The 27,298-nt window shown below is 58.0% G+C and overlaps 10 protein-coding genes across 10 annotated transcripts; 5 read left to right on the forward strand and 5 right to left on the reverse strand.

Moving 5' to 3' along the window:
• Positions 1 to 2,063: 2,063 nt before the first annotated feature.
• On the reverse strand, positions 2,064 to 2,929 carry LTHEOB_7202 (Histone deacetylation protein Rxt3; the record flags this gene model as incomplete). Its single annotated transcript, XM_035516543.1, has 2 exons — positions 2,064 to 2,823; positions 2,880 to 2,929. The coding sequence occupies 2 exons, from the start codon at positions 2,927 to 2,929 to the stop codon at positions 2,064 to 2,066; spliced, it is 810 nt and encodes a 269-aa protein (XP_035371649.1).
• Positions 2,930 to 5,776: 2,847 nt separating this feature from the next.
• On the reverse strand, positions 5,777 to 6,055 carry LTHEOB_7203 (uncharacterized protein; the record flags this gene model as incomplete). Its single annotated transcript, XM_035516544.1, has 1 exon — positions 5,777 to 6,055. The coding sequence occupies one exon, from the start codon at positions 6,053 to 6,055 to the stop codon at positions 5,777 to 5,779; it is 279 nt and encodes a 92-aa protein (XP_035371650.1).
• A 675-nt stretch (positions 6,056 to 6,730) lies between these two features.
• On the forward strand, positions 6,731 to 8,244 carry LTHEOB_7204 (Batten's disease protein Cln3; the record flags this gene model as incomplete). The annotated part of the gene is made up of 4 exons (XM_035516545.1): positions 6,731 to 6,842; positions 6,896 to 7,371; positions 7,426 to 7,625; positions 7,737 to 8,244. 4 exons carry the CDS (start codon positions 6,731 to 6,733, stop codon positions 8,242 to 8,244), a joined length of 1,296 nt encoding a protein of 431 aa, XP_035371651.1.
• Positions 8,245 to 10,224: 1,980 nt separating this feature from the next.
• On the forward strand, positions 10,225 to 11,082 carry LTHEOB_7205 (Zinc finger protein 407; the record flags this gene model as incomplete). The annotated part of the gene is made up of 2 exons (XM_035516546.1): positions 10,225 to 10,433; positions 10,494 to 11,082. The coding sequence occupies 2 exons, from the start codon at positions 10,225 to 10,227 to the stop codon at positions 11,080 to 11,082; spliced, it is 798 nt and encodes a 265-aa protein (XP_035371652.1).
• Positions 11,083 to 12,996: 1,914 nt separating this feature from the next.
• On the forward strand, positions 12,997 to 13,935 carry LTHEOB_7206 (C6 zinc finger domain-containing protein; the record flags this gene model as incomplete). Its single annotated transcript, XM_035516547.1, has 1 exon — positions 12,997 to 13,935. One exon carries the CDS (start codon positions 12,997 to 12,999, stop codon positions 13,933 to 13,935), a length of 939 nt encoding a protein of 312 aa, XP_035371653.1.
• A 757-nt stretch (positions 13,936 to 14,692) lies between these two features.
• On the reverse strand, positions 14,693 to 15,630 carry LTHEOB_7207 (uncharacterized protein; the record flags this gene model as incomplete). Its single annotated transcript, XM_035516548.1, has 2 exons — positions 14,693 to 15,423; positions 15,477 to 15,630. 2 exons carry the CDS (start codon positions 15,628 to 15,630, stop codon positions 14,693 to 14,695), a joined length of 885 nt encoding a protein of 294 aa, XP_035371654.1.
• Positions 15,631 to 16,230: 600 nt separating this feature from the next.
• On the reverse strand, positions 16,231 to 17,193 carry LTHEOB_7208 (Fungal transcriptional regulatory protein; the record flags this gene model as incomplete). The annotated part of the gene is made up of 1 exon (XM_035516549.1): positions 16,231 to 17,193. One exon carries the CDS (start codon positions 17,191 to 17,193, stop codon positions 16,231 to 16,233), a length of 963 nt encoding a protein of 320 aa, XP_035371655.1.
• A 743-nt stretch (positions 17,194 to 17,936) lies between these two features.
• On the forward strand, positions 17,937 to 18,391 carry LTHEOB_7209 (uncharacterized protein; the record flags this gene model as incomplete). The annotated part of the gene is made up of 2 exons (XM_035516550.1): positions 17,937 to 18,064; positions 18,121 to 18,391. The coding sequence occupies 2 exons, from the start codon at positions 17,937 to 17,939 to the stop codon at positions 18,389 to 18,391; spliced, it is 399 nt and encodes a 132-aa protein (XP_035371656.1).
• Positions 18,392 to 21,294: 2,903 nt separating this feature from the next.
• LTHEOB_7210 (uncharacterized protein) lies at positions 21,295 to 22,311 on the reverse strand (the record flags this gene model as incomplete). Its single annotated transcript, XM_035516552.1, has 1 exon — positions 21,295 to 22,311. One exon carries the CDS (start codon positions 22,309 to 22,311, stop codon positions 21,295 to 21,297), a length of 1,017 nt encoding a protein of 338 aa, XP_035371657.1.
• A 473-nt stretch (positions 22,312 to 22,784) lies between these two features.
• On the forward strand, positions 22,785 to 25,094 carry LTHEOB_7211 (DNA-repair protein; the record flags this gene model as incomplete). Its single annotated transcript, XM_035516553.1, has 7 exons — positions 22,785 to 22,837; positions 22,896 to 23,018; positions 23,069 to 23,087; positions 23,208 to 23,261; positions 23,318 to 23,414; positions 23,471 to 23,487; positions 23,544 to 25,094. 7 exons carry the CDS (start codon positions 22,785 to 22,787, stop codon positions 25,092 to 25,094), a joined length of 1,914 nt encoding a protein of 637 aa, XP_035371658.1.
• Positions 25,095 to 27,298: the final 2,204 nt, after the last annotated feature.

Below are 27,298 nucleotides of genomic sequence, written 5' to 3' on the forward strand. Positions count from 1 at the left end.
GTGCGGCGGGCCGAGCTGGGTGCGGCTGATGGTCCTGGGGTGCGTAGGGCAGCTGCTCGACCCGAGACGCTCACGAGGCTCAATTGAGGCGTGCGCTGGGCTCTAGAGACGTGGATCGAGCGGGATTGCGGCCGTCTAGCAGCGGCTTGCGTCGACTGGCTGGGGGCTGCGGCGGTGGCGGCGGGGCTGGCAGCGCGGGGAGCAGGCGCGATCGTGAAAGGCGGTAGGCGGGAGAGGCGAGGTGGAGAGAAGGAGAGGGCGGGCGGGCGAGGAGCGCTTCTGCGTGGAGCTGGTGACGGCGTTGGTGGAAGATCGATCTAGCTCGGCATTACAAGGAGCGGCGGGCGGAGACTCGCGCGCGTGGGCTTGATCGTCCCTTCCACATGCTCACGCTCACCACCTGCAAACCGCTGCATATCCGCCCGACCGCCTGCTGCCCCCGGCCCCCGCATCCCCGGTCCACAGCCGCACCGCTCGCTGGCCCGGTGCGGCGACACGCGCCTGCCGCGGCTGACTCAGCGGGGTGTGGTGACGCAGCCGGGCGATGTCGCAGAGTTCCTGGACCCTTCCCGCGGTGCTCTCGACGCTGGCACGGGCTGGAGTTGCGGTGGGGGCGCCCTAGCGCTGCATCATTTGTGTGGGACTGACGCTGCCCCTTGGCCAGGCCTCATCGTCGACTGTCGATATTTTTTCTTTCCGGCGTGTCGTGTGCCTCGCAAGCTTTGATCGACCAGTTGCGCGCCCGCGCGCCCGGCCATAGTTCGCCGATTCTCGGGACCGCGGGCCAGCCCAAGTGCAGAGCAGCCCACCGCACCCTGACGCTTCCGGCCGCCGCTGGAGGGAGCAGTCCACAATCCGGCGATCTCGTCCCAGGCCGCCGCATACGAAAATAGTCACTGGAAAGCACTCACCATGCTGATGCTGTAGTTGATCACCCCCGAATACCCGCGGCTGCCCGGCCTTGCCGTTGCGACTGTCATCTTCTCCAACGCTTAGGACTTTTTCCGCAACTCGTTTTCCGTTCGTGTCGGCCCAATGTGCTCGTACAGGGCTGAAAAGGGCGGGTCAAAGCTCTCCTCCCGCCGGACGGTGCCTGGCTGACCGGCTCGTGTCGTCCCTTCCGCGCCTGCTCTTCCGCCTGACGCGCCGGCTTCTGTTTCCAGCCGTGCCTGGGCAAGTGATGCCGTGACTGCCGCTTCCTCTCAGGTCAGCACGCGGGGACGGCCTGGGCCCAGACGCGTTGGAGATAGGGGCTGGCTGCTGCGGGAGAACGGGACAACTCAACGCCCTGTCCACCGCCTTTTCCTCTGCGCTGTGTCTTGCAGTTGCTAGCAGGGCGCCGCCGCCGTCGAAACCAGGGAGATGCGTGTTCGTTGCCGTCGAGAGGTGAGGGAGGTTCGTCGTGCGGGCTGGAGGCTGGAGGGAGGTTGTCGGCGGGTTATCTGGAGAAAATTAACCTGGCAAATCGCTCTGACGCATTGCGCAACCCAGTAAACATGTGGATGACCACGCTGCGCTTCTCCTCGCTTCCACCCTCTCTTATCGCCCAGCCCAGCACGACGTATCAAGCTTGCAGAAGGCCAGGCACCCCGGCCAATGGGAGCCACACGATGGCCGCGCGTGTCACAACCAGACGTCAGCCTGAACATTCTTGTGCGAGGCTCGCAACGTTCCCAACAAACTGCACCGCTTCTATTCCCATCACACGTTGTTCGCCACCCTCAATGGTCGGCTCAGGGTTCTTGGGTATTTAGCTATGCTATTTACAGAATGCCTTGCTTATGGCACGCGCGGAAGAAGCAAATCAGCTAGCAACTGCTAGACTACCCACCAAGGAACTAAAAAAAGAAAAAGTAAGAGAAGAAAGACCAATACGCATCATACATCGTGCATCTGCCTGACTCGCGCCTGAAGAAGATACTAAGCAATACCATTACCTTTGGCCGTGGCTGTTGCCGTTGTCATGAACTCGTCCAAGCGATGAAAACACATCGCACGTTTCAGCCAACGCCCCTGTGTTGAACCGCTACTTTTTGTCGTAAATAACCTGGCCTACCCCTCCTTCAGGCAACCGCCTGCGCGTGGCCCATCCTCATCCCTTGAGAAACATCGCCATCGGTCCCGTTACTATGCTTCCCTCCACCACTGGTCAGCAGCGCCACTAGACTTTGAGCAGCCGCCAGCCTTTCTCTTCTTGCTGCTCCGTTGCGTTCTTCACCTCTCCTCGTTGTTTCGTCATCCACCCATTCCACTTTGTCGATCTTGTAGCTGTAGCCTTCGTGCCGCCTCCGCGTGTGGCTCTTGATGCCGTAACATACGCTCCCCTTGTACTCAGTGAGGCATGGAAGAATCGTGACCGTCACATGCGCGTCGTATCCGGCTGGTGGAGGTGCTGGATGAGATGGTTTCGACGTCAAAACTTGAGACGGTTCGACTTCAGGTGGCGCCTCGCTACCACCGTTGATGCGCGGGTCGAGCATGTTCACATCGACATCCTCAGGCCAAGCACCACGAATCCAACCCGAATGAATTGCTGCAGCAACCACGTCCGAGTCATGCGTGTAGATCTCTGACCCCCACAATTGCCGACTCATCACTATCACGTCTCGCTGCCGCTCGCTCAAGTAGTACCGCGGAATACGGACGGTCAGAGTGCAGTTCTCTTTGCCGGAATAGTTAGGTAGGGCCGAGGGGATCGATCGGAACCCATATCGATCGTCAATGCTGGTATTCTTAGATGGCGGTGGTGCCGTGGTTGCTTCGTACACAACGCTGCCCAGGTGGTAGCGAGGTAAATCTTTGACCTTCTCGAGGACAGCTTGGCTGTTGATCTCAATGATCGGTTTCGTTGCCGGGACCGGTGGGAGATTGCTGGCTACTCTTGGAGCGTGATGGTGATGGTGGTGATGGTGTGGAGGATGAGGAGCATGATGGTGGTGGTGGTGGTGATGTGTTGGTGGCACAATGGGCGGCATGTTCGGGCCTTGGACCCCATTTACTTTGCTGAAAGACGTGGGTGTGGTGCTCGTCTGCTGGTGTGCCACCACCATATTCTGCTCCTCCTCAGGACGGTGATGGTGACTGCAGATACATCAGTTGCAATTTCTCTCTTCAAACACAAGGGGACATACTGGTGGCTGTACAAGTGGTGATGGTGGTGGCCTGGGTGGTTATGCTTCGGACGCTTCGTGTTCCTCTGGCCTGTGAGACTTGGAGTTATCCTGCCATCATTACTGTCACTTTCGAGCCTTCCATCTTCATCTTTCACCTTGCGGCTTCTTCTCGCCCCACGAGAACCAGTCCGGCCAAGAGGGTCCAATTCACCCGACTCCCCATGGCTCATTGCGTCTCTGTTTTGAGGGAAGGGGCTGCCGCGCGTTGGTGTGGCTGACCCGTGGGGTGCGCTGACTAAGCCACTGCCCAACCCCGAGAACATGCGTCCGAATTCATTCTTGATGGTGGGATCTCCACCATGGACAACTGGCTGAGCCTGTGCACCCTGCACGGCCTGGGGCAGGGGCGACGCACGGCCAGTACGTCTCGCCTCAGGACTTACACCCAAGAACGATCTAGACTTCTGCATCTCCTCGCCTTGCGGCTTCGGATGGTACTCGTAAGACGACGATCTTGGTGCGTAGCCATTGTGACCCTGCTGTTGGCTAATCTGGTCGGGTCTTCTCCGATCCATGCTGCTCGGGTCTGACGTCGGTGGGCTTTGATACTGTTCCGCTACGCGCCTGGCCTGATCATGGCCAAGGGTATATCTCTGGTGATTGTCAGCCGCCGAGACATGGACCCCCGTTGCTCCCCTGTTGAAGCCCATCATCGGGCCTGAAGCAGCGCCGGGTGTGCTACGAGCTCCGTGCTGGAACAGATCCCGATGCTCCTCCACAGGATGCTGTGCGGTCTCCCCCGCAGCATGTGACCTGGGCTGCGGATGCCAGAATAAGCTCCTTGGCGGCTGACTGCCGGTTGGCTGAGCCTGTCCGATGCTATTTCGTTGTCTATCGGGGGCATCGAAAAGCGAATGGGATAGAGGTTGCACTGTCGAAGGCCGCTCCCTTCCACCAGTGTCCAATCGAGAAGTGTCACCAGCATTCAGGCTTGCATGCCGTCCGTGATACGCATGCTCTGGAGCGGCTCGTCGATCGTCCTCAGGCTGTCCAAAAAAGGTTCTCCTAGCGGCAGCCGGATCGTATGCATCCCTAGGTTCGCCTTGGGTGGTGGGGGGAGGATGGCTGGGTTGGCTGTTGGGCCTTGGCGGTGCAGAAGAGGCGCCTGGACGGGGATCTGCACTGTTCGGCTCGCTTCGGGATGGCTGATGGTGGTAAGGGCCGCCTGTCTGTAACGGTGCTGGCTTGTAAGGCTGTGACGATGGAGGTAACCCTTGGCGTTGGAGCTCAGGAGATGCTGTTGGTGGCCCGGCAAACGACCGAGGAGGAGAACCGGGGGCATAAACAGGGCGATCCGAAGGCCTGCTGGCTGGGGGATACTGGTCCGGGGTCTCCGGGCGGCGATACTGGGAATAATCCATCCTGGCGCCGACGAGGCTTCTGCGAGGTGAAGGCGGGTGCATGGAATTCAGGCTCGGAGAAGGTGCAGTGGCGGAAGTTGGAGGAGAGTATTGTGATTGCGACTGGCGTGACGCAGCGGCTGACTCAAAGCCGCCCATCAGGGAGGAGATGGACATGTTGCTGCTGGGCCGCGGGGGTCCCACCAGGCCGGGCAAATCACGGCCGGTGTGGAAGGACGGTGGAGGGGGCCCTCGCTGAGAAGCATAGTGCGGCAAAGGACTGCTTTGCTGAGGAGATGAGGGTGGCGGCATGTGCCGATTGCTGAAGGAGGGGGGCGGTGGAGGCGGATCACGTGCTACTGCTGGGTGAGGATCAACATCGAGTCGAGGAGCTGGTGCGGATCAGGGGCTGTGCGACAGGACACCTACCAGCATAATATTGCGGAGGACTGCCGCCGCCAAGCGATCGCCGCCGCTGGGAGTCGAAGGTGTAGGGGACGTGCCCGGAGCCATTGGGGCCTTGACTGAGGTTGGGCGGCGGGGGCGGCGGTGCGGAGTTTTGATGTGGGCGTGTAGAGCTGGCAGCGGTCGACGAGGGCTGTGGTGGCTGCTGAGCACTCTGTTGATGCTGGATTTGGGCGTCGTGGGCGTGGGGCGTTCCTGTTGCGTCCGAACTTAGCGCGAGATCTCATCCGGCGGAAGCATGCCTAGCGTGCGCAGGGGTCAGGGCCTAGCGTGCCGCGCCCGCGGGTGTGGGAGCACAGGAGCGAGCCAGCTACGCACGCTGCTCGCAGCGCCAAAATCGCCGCCACTGACTCTACAGCGCCCTCGACCGGGTCCGACAGGTGCGTGCAGACGGCCAATGTCTGCATTGTGCGGCGTGCTGGGCGTCGGCAGAGCGGGGAAGCCAGGGGCGTGCGCAAACAGCTGGGGCCCAGTGCTTGCAGCAGTGAGAATCACCCACCGCGGCGTGCATGCAGTGGAGCTCCGTGCCAGCGCAAGCTGCAGCCTGGCACCACGCGACCTCAGAGCCGAAATGAGCTGTCTGTTGGAACGTTTGAGGCGCGTCGGGCCGCCGCAAGGCATTTCTCGCGATGCTTGGCGGCTCATGTTCAGATTTCTCTGGCCCAAACACGACCACAGACGTCCCCATTGTCGATTCTGAGTCTGTTGGGCTCGAGCCGAGGCCTGGTGCACCCCGGCACTCCCGCGGCGGCGCGGGTTTCGTGCGTGTTGTGTCCACCCCAGAGTCTAAAAAAAAATTCAAGGAACCGTACCGTTGTTGCTCCTCCATCCGCCTCCTGCACTATCTCTGCCCGACATGCCGTAGCTTCCTCTGCGCTGCGTCGCGGGCGGCATGAACGGGTCGTGGCGCTGGAACGGGTCGGAGAAGGGTGAGTGGATGGGCGGCTGCGACGCCTGCGGCGGTTGATATTGGGAATACGAGGGGTGCGTCGACGATGTGGAGGTGGTGGTCGGGTGGTGGTTCGGGTTTTGGATGAGTTGTGGCCGCTGCGGAGGACCTGGCTGTCGCGCGTCCATTATGAGCTGGGCGGTGGAGCTGGGCGGTGGGCGTGGCGCGAGGACGTATACGTTCGCTCAACGGAAGGCGTGCTGCATCGCGGCAGCAAACAACACGTGGGGCGGCAGTCGCAGGCTCGCGGCCGGGCGGGTGTTGGGTTGTGGTTTGGGGTTGACGCAGCAGTGTGGGCGCGCTTCCTGAGGAGAGAGCTTTGCAGGGCAGCCGCTAGGTAGTAAACGCTTGGGATGGGTCCGTGTTCCCCACACCCTGGCTGACCCGCTGGTGCATGCTGGGCAAAGCCGCCCGCGCCAGAGCAACGCAGGTCTCTCCATTTGTTTGTGACATGGACGGCGCCCCTGGTCCCTGTGCCTGTTGATCGCGCCCGGCATTGTGCCCGCTGCCTTTGCCCGCCGGCCCAGGCACGCCTCTGCACAACGTTCTGCTACGAGCGCAAGCGCCAGCCGGATCGCCGCACGCTTCTTCACCGGCGCCCGCTGAAGTGCGCGACGCGGCGCGTGGCCCGCACACCGCGACTCAGGCGGTCAGCCCCGATAACAAAACAACTTCCCCATAGCGTCCCCCATAAAAAGCTAGCCACGCGCTTCGCCTTCCGCTCCCACAGTCGCACCATTTCCGGACGCAGATGAACTAGCACTCAGGCCCAACCAGGTACTCCCAACATCTCACCGCATCAAATGCTCCCCATGCCCGGCACCCCAGCTGCGTCATGGGCCGTGTACAAGGCGAAATTCAAGTCCGTCTTTGAGGGCGCCGATCCACGTGTCTGTGCCGCCTTCTGGCTCTTCGGTATGCCGCGCATCCGCTGCCAAACCCGTGCCCAGCGTTGGCTGACTCTGCAGGCCTTATCAACAATGTTCTTTACGTGATCATCCTCTCTGCGGCCGTCGACCTGGTCGGGCCTGCCGTTCCGAAGGGTGTTGTCCTGCTCGCCGACGTCATCCCGTCTTTCATCACCAAGCTGATCGCGCCCTACTTCATCCACCAAGTCCCATACTCGGTCCGCATATGTGTCTTTGTAGGCCTTTCCACGGCCGGCATGCTGTTGATCGCTCTCACGCCTGCAACCCGGGACGGAGGCGCTATTGGCATACGAATGTTGGGCATCATCTTTGCGAGTCTGAGCTCTGGCGGCGGCGAGTTGAGTTTCCTGGGGTTGACACACTTCTACGGCCACTTCAGCCTGGCTGCTTGGGGAAGTGGAACCGGAGGTGCCGGCCTCGTGGGCGCTGGCGCGTACGTGCTCGCCACCACCACTATTGGCTTGAGCGTGCGCACCAGCCTGCTCGCGTTTTCGTTTTTGCCCGTGATCATGCTTGTCAGTTTTTTCTTGATTTTGCCCAGAGGCCCGTTGCAATCCGCTGCCAGACAGGCTGAATACGAACAGCTGGGAGGCGATGAAGACGCAGAGGATGACCTTCAGGATCCGCTTGAAGACGGCGATGGCCTTCTGAGTGGATCCATGATGTCGGCTTCTGGGCGAAGCTTCACCTCCCTCCAGTCCCGAAGGAGCAAGGTCTGGAGGAGCTTACAGGCTAACCTGAACCGAGCTAGGCATCTGGTCATCCCCTAGTAAGTTCTTTTTCTCTATGTCTGTATCACTGTGCCTATGCGAACTGTGACTTTTCGAATTTACGGGTAAGCCAAGGTTTTCCCTTGCTGATGCAGCCCCACGCAACACAGCATGCTCCCTCTTCTCCTTGTCTACATCGCCGAATACACAATCAACCAGGGCGTTGCGCCAACTCTCCTATTTCCGCTTTCATCGAGCCCTTTCTCCGAGTACCGGGCCTTCTATCCAACATATAACGCAATCTACCAAGTAGGGGTTTTCATCTCCCGAAGCTCGACGCCCTTTTTCCGCATCCACCACCTCTACCTTCCTTCTTTTCTGCAGATCGCCAATCTGGTGCTGTTGACGGCACATGCCGTTTGGGACTTTATCCCATCCGTCTGGATCATTTTCTTGATAGTGTTCTGGGAGGGCTTACTGGGCGGGTTGGTTTATGTGAGCACATTCGCCGAGATCACAGACAACGTGCCCAAAGCAGAGCGCGAGTTCAGTCTCAGCGCGACGAGCGTCAGCGACTCGGCGGGTATCTGTGCAGCAGGATTTCTGGGTATGGCGTTTGAGGTGTGGTTGTGTGAGTGGCAGGTTGCACATGGGAGGGATTACTGCCGGAGGACTTGAACGCATCTGTCACAGTCTCCATAGAAAACCACGTGTTAAACATTGGTTTGCCACGCACTCTGCTAGTTCGGAGGTCTCAAGCAAGCCTGCAGCGCCCGGTGTTTCCCCCTTATCATGACCGGACGCAGTTTGCCATGGTTGCTGTGGCGTTTGCAAGTCTGTTTCCCAGCAGAGGAGCTATGATGATGTACATGACTTGAGGGTTTCGACGCGTTTCTGATGTGCCAGATGATCGCCGTTAAGGCCCGTAGTCCCTTGTCAAGGATCGACAGTAGATGATATGATATCGACCAATCGGAAGACGGACATTTTGAGAAGGATCAAGTGTGTGTACGGAGCTCATTGGAGGATGCGGCAAGCCATATCTTGAACCTGAAGGTCTGCGAATGGAAGTGCGTCTTGAATGCCTATTACTTTCCTATTTACTAGCTCGCTAACTTTCAATTATCTAGATTATTCCCTCTACGAATGGCAATTTTCACACTCCCTTTGAGCTTATGGTCTCGTAATTAACCGGTGGCTGCTTCAACATTGTCGATGACGAACTGTTCGACCTGACTAAGTTTGAGCATCGAAGCGTGGTTCTGATGCTACATGCACGCCGTTCGCCCGGCTGATCCGCTATCTGGATCATGCATGCATCTAGGTCTCTAGAGCTATGCAGAGATGAAGAAGACGACTGTGCATGCCTTCCTCTATTCACTGCCGGTGCCTCTCGTGTTGTCTCTGGAAAACCTCTACTAGACACCAAGCTTACTATGCTCCTAATGATATTTCTTGTGCACTTTCAGTTCAAGTGCAGTGACCTGAAGAACCTCGTAATTAAGGAACGCCTACGTCTTGTCGTAGTTCCGAAGTAGTGTAAAGTCCAGCCGCTCATTTCGCAACTTGACAAGCTTCGTAATCACTCGCATATTTTCAGCCAGAGTGGACTCAGTGCTGAATTCTGGAAGAACAGCACCAAACCAAGTGATTTCCGGATACCCAGATGTGTTCGGATATAGCTTGGGTTACATGTAATGTTCGCACAGATTGTGGCTGTAGGTGGTGCTGGTGCTAGACCAAGCTCTCCACCTTTTACAATCTTCTTGAAAGCAAGCCAGTGACTCTTTGAGTGAGCCTAAAATGCAATTGGCTGTGTTGAGTTTACGGAAAGAGGGATTTCTGAGATGATGGGCTGCGAAGTCGACAGGTCATCGCAGATTCCGGAAAAGTCTTGGGATGCTTGAAGCAAACGACACTGACTCGGAGAGGGCGGAATTTCCATCAACAGTCACGAGAAGTCTGAAGCATGGCGAAGTTGACTAGCTACAAGCGAGATGCAGTGAGTGAGTTTGGTGTGGACGTTGTGATGGCAGAGGTGTAAGCAGAGAACAAGCTGAGTCGATAGTCTTGGCGTGCGGTGAGCAGGAGTGAGCTCGGGGCAGGAGAGCTGGTATCAGAAAGCGGCAGGCGGCGGCCGGGGCTTCCGAGGGTGGTGGTGAGTGAGCATCTGGAAGTGAGGTCGGCCGCCGCAGCACGGCCGAGGACAAGGCTATGCGGAAGAGAGTCGGACTAAGGCTACGGAGCAGACGAGACTAGCCGACGGGTTTAAACGAGTTCCCGCGGAGAGAGCAGTGACGGTAGGGCTGAGACACGATTTTTAGAGATTGGGCGGATAGGTCACAGCGCGCGCGACAGCTCGTAGGCTTGGTGGCGGGTGCCGGCGTACGGCCCGGATCATCGCTTCGCCCGCCATGGCCAGCACCTCCAGACAGCCAGCCGATCCCCATAGTGACAGGCACCCGCCAGCGAAAGGCGGAGAAAAGCGTGCACGTGCCTCTGGTCACTGGTAGAAAGCTCCCCAGTTGCTTGCTCCGCGGGCTGCAAACATAAAAACACTCCGACTCACCCAGCCCGACCAAAACTCTTCAACTCCCCAACTAGCACCTCACTCGCTCGCAGTCGCCCTCACAGACGCTATCAATTCCCCGCACCACCATGCCTTGCGACGTCGAGGACCACGAGGGCTACCACAACTGGCCCGAGCAGGGCGAGCTGCGCATCTGGCCGTGTGAGCGCGCCTGCGACTACTGCACCTTCCAGGCCCGCGACTCGTCTGCCCTTCGCGCCCACGTGCGTGATGTCCACCAGCCGGGCGACTTTCCGCTCATCAACATCTTGCCGGGCCTGAACCGTCCGCCGGTCTTGTGAGTAGTCCGCCCTCACCTTGCCGACCCAACACCATGACTGACGAACCGCATCCCAAGCAACCCTGCTCTCCATGGCACCTCGCCTCGTCCGCGCCGCCAGAGCACCATCAACGGCGCCCAAGCCGGCTATCAGCCCATGCTCAACGCCAACGACATCGACGACGTCGTCCAGCAGGCCGAAGAGGACGCCGAGGAGCCCATGGACGACCCGCCTGAGGAGCAAAAGCCCACCGACGACCCAGATGACGACGAGTACCACGACGGTCCCAGCTCGTCGGCTGCCCGCGGCCGCAAGATCCAGGCCACGCCCAAGGCCGTCGCCGCCGCCGAGGAGGCCAACGCCCGCAAGCGCAAGCGCGGCAACCAGCGCATCCCCGGCGAGATCTTCCCGGCCCGCATGCCCAAGACCACCCAGAGGTCCCTCATTCCCTACGGCCCGCCGCGCACCATGCCCGGCGGCGGTCGCGGCGGCCTGCGTCCGCGCGGCGACCTGTCGCCCGACGAGGAGGACGACCTGGTCTCGTGGTTCAAGAGCAACATCAACGGCATGTTCCACCTCGGCCACGCTGCCGGCCTGAGCCGCCGCGACATCGCCGTCGCCACCCAGGAGGTCGTCAATCACTGGACCTTCATGGAACTCGAGTAGTGAGGCTCCACTCTTCTTGGCTTCGTAAGTCCGCCGCCCGCTTGGTCCTTGCGTCATCCGCCCGCACTGCTGGGTACATCATGAGTGACACTTTCCTCTCTAGGGCAGCTGTGGCAACAACCTGTGCATGTCGGACTTACTTCGTCCGTTACCATCCCTCGATTCCCTGATCAGCGTTCCGGCGATATGGCACCCGCCTCGGCTTACTTTCTTGCTTTTGTTTCCTTTTCTTCACCATGGTAATCAACAAAGGAGCTTCACGCTCCACATTGCGTCGACATTTCATTTTGCAAAAAAAGAGCACACGGGCATTTGAAGGCGACTGGTGCACGGAGTATAATTGGCATTCGGGTACAGGATTCTGAGGGAAAGCATCTGGGATCATGGTGTTGTAGTCGCGAGCAGTCCTTCGCTCTGGACTCCACACGATGGCTACACACTACTTTGCTGCATTTGTTTGGGTTTAATGATTTTTTCCCCTGGACGATGAAAGACGAATTCTCGGGAATCTGCATTGAAAGGCAATCTTGGCAATCAGGCGATGCCGGTTTGGAGGTTCTCCAGTCATCAACAGGCTTACATAGCATAGCTGTTTCCTCCTTCTACTTGTTTGTGATGTGATCCTATCTGCACTCCCTTATCAGTCCCATTGTCTTGGAACGGAGCTCCTGGATAACATGCGTTTCTTGGTCTGCTTGGCAGTACGTCTAAGCCCCCCGAGAGTCGTGGCTTATGAGGCCGATTCAGCCTTACACATTGAATGAATATGATTGTGCGCAGTCAAAACATTTGGTGCTCGCCGTGGAAATGTTCAAGCCGGAAATTATTTCGTATCGTAGAATAGATGACGGTGATCAGCATGAGCCCCTCAAGTGATATAGGCAACTGAGGTGGTGAATAGCTTATAGATGGTGTTTCAGAAATGGCACATTATTCAAACACGGGGGGCAGGTACCTGATAGGGCGGTGTGGAATTTAGCTTTAAATAAGCTGGGGCTGTGCAGAGGAGGCGCGTCGTGTTCGCTTTCTCGACCAGCAACGTATAATTGGCCAAGTCCTCCCGCATTTGCAACACCATTTCCTCCTTCTTTCCACGAAGCCGTGACCTTCAACTCCGGCTAAATTTTCTTGCGCGAATCCGAAAGAATTATGCCGCCTACCAGAATAGGTCATAAGAAATCGCGTTTTGGCTGCGTGCGATGCAAGCAACGGCACGTCAAGGTCGGTTGGCCCAGGCATCCCCACTCGGCAGCCCTGCTGAATCTGGAGTGCAGTGTGATGAACAGCGGCCATGCAGCAACTGCGTTCGGCACCAAGCAGAGTGCAGCCTTGTGCTCTCCAGCCTAAGCCCAGGCGCATCCCCCGACTTTCCGAGACCTGCCGGTGCGCAGCCTGATCCGTCGCGGTCTCAGCCAATTCAAAGCACGTCCGGTATGCCAACCATCGTTGCTCTTTTTGAATGTCGCTGAACTCGAAACGTAGAAGCAGGCAATCAGTCTCCGCATTCCTTTGCCGCCCTCCCTACGCCAAGTACTCATTCACAACATTCCAATCCGCTCTCACCAAACCCGCGGGCTTCTTCAATCAAAGCCAAAGTATCTTCGATCCGACAGGCTCTTCTTGACTTGACGAACGAGGTCGAGGTGCTTGAGCAAAGCCACAGCGGAATCAACTCACCGCAGCTCGTGCAAGAAAACAGCTCGGGGCCACCATCAGACTCGATATCCACTGCCGACTGGCTCGGAGATATGGAGCTGTTCTCCCACTACAAGTCAAGTGACTGCTTGGGTTTATCAGAATACCGGCGCCGCGAATTATGGCACGACGTCATCCCAGAACTCGCTTTCACTCGTGTATGATCTTCACCACCTTGACGCCTCGCAACGCCCGCTAAGAAGCCGCCAGGAATCATTAATGCACGGATTGCTCGCACTGTCGGCACTGCACCTGGCCTACCTGCACCCAGACCGCAAGCGCGAGTACGCGGCCAAGTCAGCGCGGCATCAAGACGTAGCCCTCTCGCGCCTGCGCAACGGCCTGTACGAGATCACCGAGCAAAACTGCTTCGAGCACTTCCTCCTCGCCTACCTCGTCATCCTCCTCACCTTCTCCTCCATCGGCAACCCGCTCGACGACGACGACAACGACAACACCGCCAGCCCCGACCAAGCCACCCCACGCCGCTACGCCCCGCTCGACATCCAGGAGCTGGCCCAATCACTCTTCCTAGGCCAAGGCATCATCAACATGATCTCCTCGCCCGAAACCTGGACCTGGATGAAGCGCGGCCCCATCGGCGGCTTCTTCCAAGTCTCGCACCCAACACCCACGCCCTCCAACCTCGGCACCGACCGCGCCGGCACCTTCGCCCACCGCATCGCCCGCCTGCACGACGACGTCGTGTGCCAGATGGGCGGGTCCCCCGGCGACGCGAAAGTGCGCGCGTCGTGCCTGATCGCGTGCGACGGCCTGCGCCGCGCCTACGGCGCCGTCCTGCTCAACGGCCTCGGCCGCCGCGAGGCCACGCCCGTCTGGCTGTGGCTGACGCTGCTGCCGCCAGACTTCCGCGAGCACGTCGCCAGAGCCCATCCCGTCGCGCTGCTCGTGCTGGCGCATTACGCGGCGCTCGTGAGGTGCTTCGAGGACCGCTGGTACCTCGCCGGCTGGAGCGGCCGCGTCTTCGCTGCCGTCGACGACGCGCTGGAGAAGAGGCGGGATGAGGAGGAGTCTGGAGGTCAGTGGTGGCGCGCGTGGTTGGAGTTCCCGAGGAATTGGGGCCCCGAGCAGCTGGATGAGGCTATCAGGGAGAGTGAGGAGCGGGGGGACCACCTAAGGGACGTGTGGGAGAGATGAAAGTGTGGGGACGACGCCGTGTCGAACATGTTTACAAATCTTGGTGTTCTGGCCCTGTGGAATTGTTGGAGATATGTCATCACCGAGAGGGAGAGTGGTTGAGTACGAAGAGTTGGGATGGAAAGCGAAGAAAGGAAACACGCGTTCAGACGTTTAGACTATTTGACGCTTCATGAACCAGGCTGTCGGGAAAACAATGGTTCCTTCCCAGATATCTGGAAGCAACCAGCTTCAAGAGCTTAACGTTAGTAATTTTAGACTTAAATGCCATACCATGCACCGAAGTTAGAGCAACCCCACTTTTATCCATGACTTAATTGCGCCATTTAACCAACAAGCAAGTCAGTCTATAGTGATATACTTGCTTCCTTACTCGCCCATCGCTTAGATCTAAGCTCGATTCTTCATGATCGGCCTCACATTCACTGATTCACACCTTTATCGCGGACGGCTCCCCGCATCTTGTACAGCATTAGCTTCAACCGATCGCCACACTATATTTAGAAAAGTCATTCTTGGATCTACTGCCATGATGGTTTAGTGGATTCGATAGCCTTCTATAGCGGTCAAGGCAAGTTGAGTATGTAGAGTTCGAGGTGCAAAAGTTCATTGAGTGTGAGGTGGCTAGGTATTGACTTCAGTGACTTCAGCATGCAGCGAGCCACCAGGCAGTTACGGCTGGGGTGTGGGAAGATTTCATCCAACTATCTTGGTCTAATCGTCTACGGGTATCCTGGAGTGACCAACCGGCTGTAGATCAGCGCCGACGGTTGATGCGTCTACCTACGATGTAATTCATGTATCCAATTGGCCAAGTATGCATCTCTCTCCCGCCCTTGAAGACCCATCCTTCTATCTCTGCGGTGCCAGTCTCTTGGAGCACCCTTCTGACTGTTTTGGCCTGCGCGCCGTGCAGCGCAGCCTCCAGACTGGAGTCGATCAGAGTCATGACCTCCAAGAAATTCCGCGTCCTCAAGCTGCTAACAAAACCATCGAAAGAAAGTGTGAAGGGTAGAATGGGAATGATGTACGTGAAGAACATCTGCAGTGGATCATGCCAGAACCAGAAGATGGTGACGACGAACATGAGCCAGAAATCGAGAAACATGAGAAGAAGAGAAGCCAAACGCCGATCCTGCAGCTCGAGGATGGCGAAGCCGTCGGACGTGTTGATTGTGGACTCCAGCACCTTGCGAGCAAGATCATCTGGGAAGTGGTGGAATGCCAAGCAGTACAGCCGGAAGACGCGGGTCTTGGGGCCGTGGTGTGAATGTGCACCGTTGACCGAAGCAGTTGTACTGATGATAGCAGGCGGGGGATTAGTTGCGTCTACTGGCTGTGGAAAGTAGTTGAGATTTGCACTGCGGGACGAGGCAGCTATCCACGCGTCAATGTGAGGCTTGATGTCAGTCATTGTAAAGGGAATCGGAGGCTTGTTACGCTCCGCCCGCTTCTTGTTCACAAGTTTTTCGATGACGGGCACAGGGCCTTGATGCACGTGTCAACAATGGTAATTTTCTTAAGGGGTGGGGGGTGCATACCTCCACCGCCAGAACAAAAGTCCACAACAGTAATTTTAGAGGAAGCACCGTCGGCGATCTCGTCGAGGGCCTTGACGATTAGGCTCGCCGCCATGTCGGCCGGCGAGGACTGCTGGATGATAGGCAGGCGGTGGGTCCATTCGGCAGCTAACATTGCTTGGCAACGGCGTCGGAGAAATGGAGGGTAGCTGCGCTGTCAGCTGGTGGGTGGGGCGAGAGAAGGTTTGACGCACATGGACTGATCACAGATCTCAAAGAGCCGCCTGGGAGTGGTGGTGACAAGCGGGTTCAGCCGGTCCAGGGTCTCCAGCAGCCAGCGGTTGAGCTTTGCCAGGCGCGGGGACCCTGGTGAGGCTCCAACAAGCGGTGTTCGCTCGCCTGCCATGTCATCTGAATACGGCCGAGTCAGCCGGTTGTCGGGCTTCTTGACCAGATCACCGGGTGGAGAGCCGAATCCGGAGTATCGGAGAAGATGGGGCTCTGTCTAGTCCGAGAGAAAGTAGCTGTGGGGGAGCTCTAAGCGGTCAGAGCAAAAAGGCGCCCGGCGGGAGTGTCTGTGGGTTTGGTTTCTCGTACCTGCGTTGTATAGTATGGGGCTCGTGTCAGCTGGCGCCCAGGCTGCAGCGCTGTCATTCGTCGGCGGCGTGCGGCTCTGACTCGTCGCTGCCCACTGACGTCATTCAAAGCTGACTCATCCGCTACTCAAGCCAACACCAAACTCTCATCGACATGTAAAAATAGGAGTCTCCTTGTTTCACTCTAGCCCGAACCTCGCCAGGTGGCCCTTGCCAAGCCACTCGCCCGTTGTCTCCATCCCCCAGAGCGTTGCCATGACCAGAATGCCGAGCTCCTCCATGTCATTCGGACTGGCTTTCGCAATATCATCATCCCAATGCGCCAGTCGGACCTCGACTTTCTCGTGCTCACTGCACGCTGACCGCCACCCGTACTCTGACTGCGCGTTCCAAAGTGCTGCCTGTGCCGTGAAGCTCAGCCTGTGGTCTGACCCTTTGTCGTAGCCAAACTTCAAGAACTCATACACTGCTCGCACCATAAATGTGCTCACCACGGTTCGCCGTGTGCTCTCCTCAATCAGCCACCGTTGCCAGTCTTGCGGCCGGCTCTGAGTCGGAAGAAGCGCCCCGGCTGAAGCGGGCAGTGAGGGCACCAACTGATGCATCCGCATTTTCAGCTGATTCGCCCACATAACGAGCACTGCTTCGTCCGCCTCTGCTTGTGCTCTCAGCCGGATATCTCCATCAAAGAGTCTGATGATGTGGTATAAAAGGAGTGCCTGTACAGCCGCCAGAAGCTCAACCTTTGACGCCAGAAAAGGATCCGTCTGGGCGATCAGTTGCTGAGACTTGTGCTGCAAGTTGGCGAACACCAACGCTTGGTTCTCTGGGTTCTTCAGGCAGTACAGGGCGCAAGCGCTGAGTGCGTCCTGCAGTGCCGCAGGGCTCTTCTCTTGGAACAGCCGGCGGTGGATGAACATGGTCTGCGCCTGCTCAGCGAACATCTTAGGAATCGCTGTTATTCGCTTCGCCAGAAACTCAACGCGAGCCTGGTATATTGCCCCCGACATGATTTGCTCCACGTCGTTCGGGTCTTGCTGAGCCATGATGTCCTCGATGACAGCCGGGCTGAGGTAGTCTTCGCCGGGTAGGTGTGGAAGGTTGAAAGGATCGTCTCCAAAATTTAAGAATGCATCATTCATGCTGGGAGAGAGCGTTGCTGCCGCCCTCGCGGGGCTCCGTTGTAGCTGCAAGCTAGCATTGTCCTCCGCGAACAACTCCGCATACCCAGAGTCTGAATCTAGTCCGGACCCTGCGTCTTGAGGGGATCTGCGGGAATTCCGGCCCGCATACTCGCAATCGATTTTTCTCGCTATACAGCGCCGGCATTTCGGGAACGTCTGGTCGCACTTCCGCTTGGAGCGCACACAAGCGTGACAGGACTTTTGGCGTGACGAAGACATGCTATTGGATCGCAATCCGCAGGTCCAGGGCGGGGTTTCGGCCACGACTCATCGCAAAAAGTCCGCAGCCTTGTATTTAAAAGTCCGCAGGCTTGATGATGTGATGTTGCGGAGTTCCGCACCGTGTGCGGAGTTTCCTCGCTAAGTCATCCTTCCTCAGCGTTAGGGCTTACCTCCCCTGCACAGCGTATGGAAAACATGCGCAACTACATTTTCGTGTGACTAAACTCCGCAGTTTGGTGACGATGTCTTGCGGATATTTGCGGAGGGAATTTCAAGTGTTTTCAGACAAATGCTTACGCAAGTTGGTCGAGGAAGACGATATAAATCGAGCAGTACGGTCTTGTAGACAGCAGCAGCAACCACCACAACCACCAGATATCTACTCTCAAACGAAAACCGCTTCACTCACACGACGTATGCAATTGGAAAAGCCTCATTCCTCAAGAGAGTGTATACTGACAATTTGTTATCATAGCACAATGTCTGCTCAACTGAAGCCCCTTGGCGACTGGGTGGACCAGCTCCTTCACACCATCTTCTTCCAGCCGGACGACAACACTGCCATCAAAGCTTACACTGAGAGCGTTGACCCGAGCTTCCTCGTTAGGTAAAGAGCCTCGACCCCACAAGATCCAGCACAGACTCACCAGAACACACTGTCAGGATCAATCACGACAAATACAACTTCGACCAGTACAAGGAAGCGGTCAACAAGGCCCGTGCTCAGAGCGAAATCAGTCTGCAGAGCACCTCCGAAATCCTCAAGTGGGACGACGCCGAACAGAAGGGCGGCACAGTGGCCCAACTCACCAAGTTCACCGTCAAGGACAAGGCAACGGGCCAGGAGACCCACAGCACCAGCTTGATCCTCAGTGCAGTCAGGTGGATCGACGGCAAGAGGGTCCTGACGGAGATGACGGAGGTGACTGTGTGAAGTGGACTTCTTTGTCAAGATCCCTAAGCAAGCCTGCTTGTGTACACTCGTTTGCAGCTGAGGGCTAGCATCAATTTGATTACTTGCATCCCAACTCTCCACATATTGTTTCCTCATAAAGAAAATAGCGAACCCACTTTTACCTCCAACAATCAGACAGTTTGCTCATTGGACATGCTCGCCCAAGGTATGCTCTCATTGGCCGGCTCTGCACAGGGATTGGCAATATCGATACGACGTCAGGCTGACTGATCGACGGCCAGAGCGCAGATGCGCAGCGAGGTAGCATGCTGAGACACATGCAGGCACATGCTAAAAATCAACGTGTCTTCCTGCAATGCCACCTCTGAGAAGTGTGCAGTAGTGCTCATTAGCATGTCGTCGGAGACATCAGCGCTCACTGCTTCATCTCCGCATGATCTGCGCCGCGAACCCAGAAATAGCAAGTGGCCTGCATGAACCACCATGCTCCTTTCCCGAAGCGGCATGCACCTTGAGTTTGGTGCAGGCGAACAGCACACTAAAGGTCAGGGTCCCCCTTCGGAAGCACGTCAGCCATGGCCAATTGAGAAAAGAAAGTCAAAAAGCTGCGCCTGAGACACGAGCTGTGCACACGGCAGCCACAACCGCCAAGGAGCATCTGACAGCAACGGTGCCTGAATAGCAGCAGCCTGTCTCGCAAGCCGAGGCAAGGCATCCCAACTCGCCCATCGGACATGATGCCGGCTGACCCTGCCTTGGCGCACCCTCGATACCAGAGATGCACCGCGAGTCTGTCCGATGGATGCTGCCACCACACGCTGCAACCGTTTCCTATCTTCAGACGGCTATGCCAAAAACGGGCCCGACGCCCCGGGATGGAGACAAAGAAAAATAAAGAAGACACGAACCACTCGGCGCGCACAGATGGCCCCCCCCTCGTCTTTCGCTTCCGAAGAAACGAGTGATCGTCACGGCGAGCCGCCACAGTGGGGGATCCTCGTGAGTACATACGGCGTGAAACCCTATACGAGAAACGCTATCGGATGGGGCCGAGAAACGAAGAGTGGGTTTCGAGACTCGCAATACAATGCCCTTTCGCGTCACAGATGAATTACATACGAAGAGAAGAAAAAAACTTTTCCTCTGGGATTCGTATTGCGGCTTTCAGCCCGACGGCGGCGCCAGCCAAACCAACAACGCGCGGCACAGTAGCATTGTGCCTGACCCGGAGATTCGTCTTTCGGCTACCTGTCAACCCCACGTGGCGCTCGCTGCGAAGCTTTTCTCTCCCAAGTGGCGCAAGGGGCACAAGGTAGCGGACACTTATCTCCGACCCGCCAGCATCCGCGCGGCGTGAGCCACGGTCCCGGGAAAAGAGAAAAGAATGACCCAGGGGGACCGAACTAGTGTGGCCAATTTCAGAGGGAAAAGGTAAAACGCGGCGTGAAGAAGGTAAAACCTCGGGTCGTTTCGTGTCAGAGACGATTGCGCATACGATAGCACGTTGAGGTGGAGAGACGAAAGCTTAATGCGCGCGCGCGTATAGCTACAATCTACCAGAAGGCGTATTCGTTTTGCATCAGAAATCTGAAGCACCAAGCCGCATGAAACGAGCGATCAGCGCGTCATCAGAGAGGCGGTACATAGCACTCCAGCTAATGGGGCGCAGAGGCCAACCAACAGTCATATTCATCACCGATGATGCGGGAAGGATAAGAAGAGCCGGGGCCCATCGGCCGAGGCTAAAATAGGAAATAATGAATGAACCACAGTTGCTCTCATTCGACCTTTGTCTCCTGTCAGGGCCCGCAAAAGCAGCACGAAGGAGCGCGGCACTAGACCGGCAGCGGCTGGAGGGGACCGACGGGGCGCGCCCGCGTCTGACAGCCTGCAGGTGTCGGTGAGCTGTGGTTGGCGCGTCGAATGCAAGACACGATATACGAGATGATGGGCCGCGCTATCGATATAACGGATGCAGGCGCCAGAGTTGCACCAAAGGAAGGGCGAAGGAAGGAGGAGAAAAGAAAGAAAAAAAATAACGCCTTGCCTGCATCCACCTTCCCTGTCGCCCTGGCCCAAAGAAGACGCGGGAAGGGGAGGGGAGAGAGGGGCTGCGGCGCGTGTGCGTGCATCCGTGCGCAGCAAGCCCACCCACACATCAACCAACTATCGTACCCGGGCGCTCTTGAACCCCCCACCGGCCCCTGCCCATGAAACGAAAGACGGCGGCTTTGCCGCTTCCGGCTGGCGTTTCCGCACGGCTGCCGTCGCGAGGCGGCTTTTCCTGGTCGCAGCCCCCAAGGCTCGCGCAGGCCCCTCGTCGCCGAAAACGCTCTCGCTGGCGAGAGGGAACAGCAAATATGGCTCATTTGGTGCGCCTGCGCTGCTGAAATTGCGCCCTGCAAGAATAGACGCGGCTGCAGCAGACGCGACAGACGCGAGCGCAGCATCATGCACCGCTTCGTATCCACGCACCTCTCAATTCAAATTTTTCAGTCCACCAATTTCTGGCGATCTAGATCGCGATAAGGCTGATGGGTACGAGAATCGAGAACAGTCGCGCCTCTGCCACGGCGTCTGCCTCGCTTGCACCCGGCCGCGTCCGGTTGGTCATCATCACTGCACAAACGCCGTGGCGCGCAATCCATGTCCGCAACCCGCTGTTATTACATGTCTAGCTCATAGTGCGTCTATACAAAAAACCGCCAAAGATGGCTCCGTCCCGGAGCCGTGGTATCATACGAATATGAAACAGGAAAGCAAGGGATTAATAAAGACAATAACCAAAATGACTCCCGTGAATGATGCATGTGATAGGATAACGTCAGTCATGCGCGCCAGAACCCGTGATATGAATGCCCGGTAAAACACCACATTGTAGATGCGTCGCTAATTATGTCAAGTATCTTTTTTTCGTGTCGTCATCTGCGGTCGCCCTCGACGCTGCTGGTCGGGCTGCTGATGCTGCCCTGCTCGCTGGCGTCGCTCTGCCGCCTGCCGGCGAACTGGGCGAACCGCTGCTGGCAGGTCAGCCGATCCTGGTCGGGATCGCTGTCGACTTCGTCCTCCTCGCGGAGCATCTTGGCGTCGAGCTGCTGGCCATTGACTGGCCCGAGCGTCCACTTCCACTCGCGCCTGCGCTTGCGCCGGCCGGCGACGGGCGTCGCGGGACACGAGTCGCTATCCGACTCGGAGTCGGAAGGTGACTCGCGTTTTGCGCAGCGCGGGCGTTCGGTTGAGTGGTGCTGCGCAGTGGTCACCTGCACGAGCGTGGGCTTGGAGAGCTGAAGGTCGAGCTTGGCGGCTGTGCGCGACGGCAGCGTAGTAGTGGCGGTGGGGGCGGTGGCAGTGACATCCTCGCTCGCGTCCGTGTCGAGCGCTAGCGAGGAAATAGTCGAAGACGAGGATGCAATGTCCGAGTGGGCCATGGTGTACTTGGTGGTGACGATGTCCTCGGTGAGGTTGGTGCGGAAGCTCACGCGCTTGGTGGCCGGGAACATGGGGCGCGAAGACATGGTGCGGTGCCTGTGGACGGGCGGGAGAGGGCTGTTGGAGAGGATGCTCTGCACGTTGTGCGGGAGCTTGTAGGGCACCTTGGCCGAGTCGGAGCCCAGCGAGGAGCCCAGAGAAGAGCAGGACGAGGCCGAGGTGGAAGAGTTGAAGGTAGAGGCGGAGCTGGGGGTGTCGGCCTTGGACTCAGCCGAGAGGGTCTGCTGCTCGTAGCCGTTGCTGAAGGTGTTGCGGGCGGTGGGAGAGACGGCAGAGAGGGTCTCGAGGCGCAGGCTGGAACCCTTGCCAAAGCTGCGGTGCTGGACGGTGGCCGTGTTGAGCGAGAGCTTGGGACGGCGCTGAGCAGGCTGCGGTTGCACGGCGGGCGCGGCCTGGGGGGGTAATATGGCCAGAGAGGTGGTCATGCTGGGCGGATGCAGGGCGATCATGGGACGTGTGGGTGTGGATTGCTCAGGTGCAGAGTAGTTGCGATAAGTGCGAGGGGCCCGATAGGTATATGGCTGGGTGGGTCAGGTGACGGGGCGGAGCGGGGAAGAGAAGCACTCTGTGCGCAGAAGACAGGGCCGTTTAACGTCTGCGGGCGGGCGCGAAAGTTAATGAATAATGGAGGACGGCGGGCACTGGTGACGCGGCGCCTAAACCCTGCGCGCCGAGCCAATCCACCGTTTGTGCCTATAAATAAAATAGCAGCCATGGCCATCAGCGGCGATCCGTTGGAACAAGGAGCGCCAATCGCAGCCCTGCCTCGGGCTGGGCCCCGCCGCGACTCGCGCGCGCAGTGGCAACGCATCCTGCGCGCCCGTTTTGGCACACCATGCGCCCCCGGCACCCACTCGCCCACGCTCAACCACCGCATCTTCGCGATAGCCGCTCCCCGCCTAACACGAGACGCCCGCGGCCAATGACGTCGCCATGCAAGCGCCCCGGTCTGCTGCTCGCATCGTGCTTCATCTCGTGCGTCTCCCCTCGCGCCTGTTGGTGGCTGAGGCCTTCGTACCGCTAAGGCCGCAAGCAAACCGCACCCCGGGTATTTTTGTCGACTGACCGCCTTCGAGGACTACGACGCCTTCTACTGCGCCGTCGTCGAGGCCGCGCACCCGGCGCTCAAGCAGCTGCCGCTGGCCGTGCAACGCAAGTGCCCATGGCGTGCAGCGCGTGCATCGACGAGCTGACCCGCCGCCGCAGAGAAGCAAATCATAGTCACGTGCGTTGCTGCTCCCCGTCAGCGTGCGCGATCCCGGCTGATGGAGTAGCTGCAATTACGAGGCCCGCCGCCGGGTAAGCGCATCCTCTTTCGTCGGAGCCGCGCTGATGCCTCGCTCAGGGCTTGCATAAGCTGCAACTCGTCAAAGAAGCAAGGCGCCTCTGCCCCGACCTGGTACCCTCTCCCGTCCTGCAGCGCGGCCCGCTATCTGGCTGACGGGCGTGTCTCAGGTCATCGTGCTTGGAGAGGATCTGACCCGCTTCCGCAACGCCTCCAAGGACCTCTACCGCTTCCTGCGTCAGTTCTCGTGGAATGGCCGGGTCGAAAGTAGGTTGATGATGCTTCCTGCCGCACCTCGCGGCCGCGGGCTTACCTTGGAACAGGACTAGGTTTCGACGAAGTCAGGGAACCAACCTATGAATAACCGCCGCCGCCCTCGCTAACAGGGATGTCCAGATATGGCTCGACGTGACGGACCAAGTCGACTATAACGTCAATCTGCTAAATCAACACGACCTGACCAACGCCTACTTTTGCTTATCCAAGGACGACCCGACCCACGGGTTTGCCTTTGACGCTACCCGCTTTGCCGGCAATACGTATCCCGCCTCGGGCGAGCTGAGTAATGACGACTCGTTGCGGTTGCGCCTGCTGCTTGGCTCCCACCTGGCGCGCCACCTCCGAGCCGAACTGGAACACCAAAAAGGTTATACCGCCACCGTCGGCATTTCCACCAACAAGCTGCTGGCCAAGCTCGTCGGCAACGTGAAGAAGCCGCACGACCAGACGACGCTGCTGCCGCCGAGCGCCACCGAGTTCGTCGATGGCCATGACATCGGGAAGATCCCCGGCATTGGCTTCAAGCTTGCGCAGAAGCTTCGCGGCTTCGTGCTGCAGCGTCCCGCCGCTTTCTCCGACGGGCTCGTCTACGGCGGCACAGAAGAACGAGTGACTGCTGGTGACGTAAGGAAGCACGTGGGCGTCAGCGCCGAGAGGCTCGAAAGAATCTTAGGAGGCCCAGGATCGCCTCATGGGATCGGCGCCAAAGTTTGGGGGCTGCTTCATGGCGTCGACGACTCAGATGTCGGCCAGGCACGCGACGTGCCAAGGCAAATTAGCATCGAGGACAGCTACATCCGGCTGGACACCCTGGACGAGGTCGTCAGAGAGCTGAAGATGCTGGCCGTCAGCCTTATGAAGAGGATGCATCTCGACCTGCTCGAGAGCGACGACGGAGAGATCTGCAATTCTAGTCTTCTTCCCTCGGCTGCAGAAGCCCTTACAGTCAGATCTCAGCCAGCCAAGCAGCGCTGGATCGCACATCCCCGCACCCTGCGCCTGTCTACGCGTCCGCGCCCACCCGTCGACCCCGCCACAAACTCCCGGCCGCGCACTTTTGCGCGCGTATCCAGGTCCACTCCGCTTCCTAATTTTGTTTTCAGTCTCACCACTCCCGCCGACGCGCTTGCCGAGCGTCTCGTCGACGAGGCGCTGGTGCCGCTTTTCCGCAGACTGCATCCGGAAAAGAGCGGGTGGGATCTAAGCCTTGTGAACGTCGCAGTGACCAATATGGCAGAGTGTGCAGGCGACACAAAGACCAGCAGCGGGCGAGACATTGGCGCAATGTTCAAGAATCAGGACAGGGTACTGGCCCAGTGGAGGGTGGCAGAGGAGGGTGTCGCACCAGACCCCAGCGACGATCATGTCACCATCGGAGAGACCGAAGGTGGAGACGGCTTTGCTTCCGAGGCTCGCCATGATGAGGCTGATGAATCTCGCACAAATTTTCCTTCATCGCGATTTCTCTCACACGAGTCGGATTCCGCCGTAGACGCCCGTCGCACCGGCTCCGAAGACCTTCTAGCCTCCTCCCAAGACAGCCGCGCCACGCTCGACGAAGACGAGGCTGTTTGCTCTGACGAGGCTGAGGTCTGCGACTTCTGCGGCGCGCTCATGCCGGCATTTGCTATGGCGGCTCATGCGAGGTTCCATGCACTAGGAGAATAGGAAGAGGATGGCGCATGCACGCAAAGTCAACCTCAACGCACGGCGATAATACGGGGGTGCATGTGCATTCTCAAGAGATAGCATTTGAGTTTCTTCGCAGCATTGCAAACCGTTCCCGCCGGCATGGGTTTCCCCAGCCACAGAGGGTGGTGTTCGTGTCTCGGTTGCGCTATTTTTCTTTTGCTGAGCCATGCTGCCGTGTCTGACTGCCAAGCGATTATGCAGCGGAGCGCAAGAAAGAGTACCTATACATGCGACCCACCAGCCAAATAGACTGCTCTGCAACCCTCCCGCGCGGAAATGCTGCGAGCTTATTTCCAGGCCGCCCTATTCTTGCTCGGTCGTCCCACGTTTGATGCACCCCCCAGATGTCGCCACCATCATCTATTTTCCGCAGCGCGTAGTCATCCTGCCGGTCACCGCCGCCCGCCGTGCTCCGTAATTGCAGCCCCAAGGAACAAAGGTCACGACGTATCACGTGTGATCGTGGGGATGTCTCAGATGCCCAAGCATAAAGCGCATGACAGCGGGGAAACGCGTCATCCAGCAGCCAACCGCGAGCAGGCGCTAAATTCAGAAGAAACGACTAAGAAGATACGTCACTCTTACACCTCCAGCCTCGCTGTCATCAGCACAACTTGCACCGCATGCACGTGAGTGGTCGCCATGCGCAGCCACCTCTGTGTCAGAATCCCTCTCGCACGAACAAAGACAACGAGCAGTTGGGATCCCATGCTGATACAAGATCGAGAACGTTGGGAGGCTTTGACTGCCCGCCTGACATAACACCATGTGGCGTGCTGCGCTTCTCGCTTCCCGTTACGTCCAGGCTTCTGGAAGTCTGGCCCCTCGCGAAAAGTTGTTGCCTATGCCTCCTCCCTCTGCTCTCTTTCCCTGTGGCTGTGTCACAGACCAACCAAACCAGTGTGACCAACAGCTCCTTCGATTCGTCCATCGCCCATCGCCCCTTGCCCCACGCTCCGCCCATCCCGCGCTAGCCGCTTCAGGCAAAATCCAAATCCGCGCCCCACAAATCCTCCACCCCTGGCGTCCGTTCGTCACAGAACTTCAGCTTTTGTTGAACGCTCGTTCGCTCCGCTTTAATCTTCGCCTGGCCCGAGCCAAAGCCAGAAAATATTCTTCAAGGGCGAGCACTGACGCTTGTTACTATCTTTATCGTAGATCTTCCGGAGACGCCCCCGTAAAAACGCAGAGGCAAGTCAGTCGATACCCTCTTTTTTCCTTTTTATCTCGCATGCTCGGTCCGTCTGCGAACCGGGTGCTCGTTTTACGTGCATACTGGACAGATCATGCGGCAGCGCCCGTCGGAGGTAGACAAAGAATCAGCTTCACCGCTTTCTGATGACTACTGCCAAAAAAGAAAAAAGGAGGGATGCAGGCGAGAATACTGCGCCACACGGACCTCCCGACGACCAAGCTCGGGCGAAGCACAATAGGTGGCCGCAGCAAGGATGTTGCCACAACCACCTTCTCGCGCCAATCTCGTAGTTTACCTTTCGTTATCGTCGTCGTCGTCATCATCTTTGAGGCTGAACGCCGAAGGCCCCCCCTTCCATTTTTAACCTTCTTCCTTAGTGGCGCGCCCGGGCAAAGCTTGATCTGGCCCTGCAGCATGTGAAACCCCTGTCGGAACTTCCGCTGCGCTTGCCACGCGACGCGTGTCATCTGGGACGCTACTGTATGGACGAGCACGCGAAACCTGCATACGTGGCTCAGCAGACAAGATCTGGGACGTCTTACGATCGATCCGAGGCGGAGGAAGGAGATCTGTTGGTTCTGCCTGAGGCAAAATACGAACCTCCGAACTCTCGTGCTGATGTAAAAATAAGGTCATGTGCTCGGGAACGACATGGTAGTTGAGGCTATTGTCCGGACACGGATGCATGACTATTAATTGTACAGTCACGTTTAAATATGGGTTCGGCCGCCCATCACGAACACGGACAGGTATCCAAAACACAAGAAAACAAAGTAGTGCATACCCTCACGGCAAACATCCGAATGTATCATAACAAGCTCGAGATATTGTGCGGCGTGACTCAAGATACAACGCGGCTAGCCGCAGATGATTACAGTTTCGAGGGACCTTAACCAACTCACGAGAAAGTCATTATTCTGTCCTGTCCCGTATATGAGGCTTTTATTAGTATGTTTCTGCTACAGTTCCGAATATTAAAGGAACG

Source organism: Lasiodiplodia theobromae (genome assembly GCF_012971845.1).
Source record: "Lasiodiplodia theobromae strain AM2As chromosome Unknown scaffold_21, whole genome shotgun sequence".
Taxonomy (NCBI): domain Eukaryota; kingdom Fungi; phylum Ascomycota; class Dothideomycetes; order Botryosphaeriales; family Botryosphaeriaceae; genus Lasiodiplodia; species Lasiodiplodia theobromae.